The sequence below is a fragment of the Nanorana parkeri genome, unplaced genomic scaffold (assembly GCF_000935625.1).
Source record: "Nanorana parkeri isolate BGI_ZX_2015 unplaced genomic scaffold, ASM93562v1 scaffold942, whole genome shotgun sequence".
NCBI classification, from domain to species: Eukaryota; Metazoa; Chordata; class Amphibia; order Anura; family Dicroglossidae; genus Nanorana; species Nanorana parkeri.
Window position 1 is genome coordinate 384,148 of NW_017307210.1, and position 2,979 is coordinate 387,126.

At 45.4% G+C, this 2,979-nt stretch overlaps 1 protein-coding gene across 1 annotated transcript in view; it reads right to left on the reverse strand.

Moving 5' to 3' along the window:
* Nucleotides 1–2,906: 2,906 nt before the first annotated feature.
* Nucleotides 2,907–2,979, reverse strand: part of ELP3 (elongator acetyltransferase complex subunit 3) — a 77,374-nt gene continuing 77,301 nt past the window's right edge. The window contains exon 15 of the mRNA XM_018566361.1: nt 2,907–2,979. This exon is cut by the window's right edge and continues 3 nt beyond it. Within this exon, the coding sequence (XP_018421863.1) occupies nt 2,907–2,979 (73 nt within the window).

Sequence of the window (2,979 nt, forward strand, 5' to 3'; positions counted from 1 at the left end):
GTGTACAAACAACATGAACAGTCCTCCGAAGCAGACTTTATAATGTGCAGGACAACAGGCTCTTTGATAATCCTTCACCTCCACCAAGTGAATGCACGAAGGAGTGCTCACCGGGGTCTGTGGACCCGCAGAGTAGGTCTCAAGCGCGTTTTCCCTTCCTAGGAGGAGTTTTCTCTATTTAATTGAATGGATGGGTTTTGGAAGTCCCAGGCCCCCTTGCATAGGTCTTTTTGGAGGCAGCACAGCCAAGACCTGGTTCTCTTGGAGACATCTCTGCAGGCTACACTGCAGCTGACCATTGCAGCCTGGTCCAGGGCCTGACCCTATCCCTTGACTGGAGAGTAAAGGAGCAGGAGCAGATGGTGGAGTTCCTCACTCTGCTCTATGTTGGTTCCATTGAAAGTGGAATTTTGTGCTTTACGCTCCTCTTTTTGCCTCTGGTCCAGCTGCAGACGTCATGCTGGTGACAGTGATTGTGACATAGGATATGTAATAAATACAGAACATGTTACTTCAACATTGAATGATGGGAAATTTGCAGAACTTGGCAGACCGTGCTCTACTGGATGAATCATTAGGATGAATTATATGGTGCTGTAGCTATAATCACCACCATGCCACCATCCCTTGTAGGTTTGCCGCCTATTCTTCAAGCGAAACCCGAACACACTCTAGCGATGCGCGGAAATATTTTTGGGAGAATGAGTCGCGGCTTATTTATATGTAAATAGCCCCGCCCATTCATATGTAAATATCACAGTTGAGACTATTTTTAGTGGGGGGTCAGTAGCCCCTATCCTAATTCTGGTTGCCCCTGTCTGCCTGGCATCTTGTGTCCGGGTTTCTGCTGCCATGAAACCCGAACACAGCATTCAAAACCCGAACTGTTTCTATTCCTTCAGGAAACACGTTTTAAATCCAGCGCGGTTCCTAGTCTTCCCACTAAATATTACCGTACATGGTACACCAGCAATAATCCTGACCGTAAAACTAGAGGAGTGGCCATAGGCCTCCATGACTCCCTCCCAGTGGAGGTCACGGACACCCTGGTGGACGAGTTCGGGCATTTTCCTCAGATGCTCACTTTATGGTAAAGTGTTCACCCTGGCTAGTATATATCTCCCGAACTCGTCACAGGTCCAGATACTCCTTCCCATTCTGACTAAATTAGAATCCTTTACATCTGGTTTTCTGATACTAGGGGGTGACTTCAATTTCGTCTTTGACCCTACTTTAGACTCCTCATCACATAAAACTCATGTCTCCTTCTCTGCCATCAACTCGATTAAATCCCGTCTACATCGATTACAGCTCGTTGACCTATGGAGAACCCTACGCCCAACTACAAAACCCGAACTGTCCGGGTGATTCCTGGACAGGTGGCCACCCTAATCCCTTGACTGATCATAAGAGCCGTTGCCTGTTTCCAGACTGATTAGAAAACCAAACACGAACGAACCCACATGGACTCCGTCACAGAGTTTCGTTTACATGGATCTAAAGTGACCTTATTAAAGATACATCAGAGTGTGTAATGGAAGGGGACGGTTTCCTGAGAAGAACAGTAATGATGGGCTGATGCTAATGACTTCCTGCTGGATTCTAGGATCACAATTCCAAGACGTTCCAGTGATTACCAGTCTGTGTCCGTGTCCTTCACTATGATGAACATCCCGACGTGTATGTCTGGGCTAGCAGAGTGCCGGCACCGTGACAGGAGCCTTTCTTAATGTATTTATTTATATAACGTGTGTGGAAAGAACGTTTTGTCCAATGAAGTCTGCTGGGAGATGTTGTCCATCAAGCCGGAAGCTCAGATACAATGTATTGCCAAAAGTATTGGGACGCCTTTACACGCACATGAACTCTAATGGCATCCCAGTCTTAGCCCGTAGGGTTCAGTATTGGGTTGGCTCCGCCCTTTGATCAATACTTTTGGGAATATAGTGTATCATGGCCACTTCTGCTGCAATTGTTTCTCACAGTGAGAAAATTAAAAAAAAAAAAAAAAAAAAAAAATCTCCAGTTTTTACCATCACCCACTTCCTGTTTTTTCATAAATCTCTTATTGCCCCACCATACTTTTTTTTTTTCTGGAGATCTTCTGGCTGGTCAAGTAAGATCCTGGCCCCTCTTCTTGGCAGTCTTCAGTACCACAGAGAGCGGTGCTAACATTATGACGTCACACAGCTCTCTCTAGTATTGTGGTGTGAGCCCAGGCCACAGCACCCACTACAGATTCTGGGATCTACTGGTCAGGAGTGTGGTGGCACACGTACAAGCCGAGGTTGTGGCGCACCACCTGGAGGCAGGTCCATATAGTTATTTAGTATTTGAGGCTGAGTAAAGACACAGGTCCATCGAGTTCAACCTTTATGTGTGTAGTGTGTGCATGTGTGTGTATACGAGTCCCTTTGTGGTCTTTGCTTTTAAGAGTACCTGTACCCCTATATGTTATAGTCTCAGAGGAAGGTATCTAGTCATATCCAGACTATAATAATTGGTGTGCTGCTTGAATTCTTATATTTACTCTCTTAATTCTGTTCAAGCCAAGGATACTATGAAGATCCTTTGGATTGCAGAAGCTGCCTACCCGTGTCACAGCACTGCAGGGTTGGGCACCAGGAGGTTACAATATCGGGCCAACTTCAGGCCCCTGACAGTAGCACACAGCTATAGTATCTGAAGATAACGTCAAGAAATTCCTCGCTCAGTACAAATCAATCAGAAGATGAGAACGGATATAAATAAAACACAATTGTAAACAACAAGTAACGTGGACCATTGTGCGTTTATTTGAATATAAATAAGATGCAGGGCTCTGTCCTCATAGAAAACGTAGAAGCGATTCAAGATTGAGAAACGAAAACGATAAAAGAAATATCCAGAGATCGTATCCGTCCCCCTCAGTCCAATCTCTTCACCATGTACGGACCCTCTAGCTCATAGCCGATTTTCCTGTAATAGTTTCGGGTACCG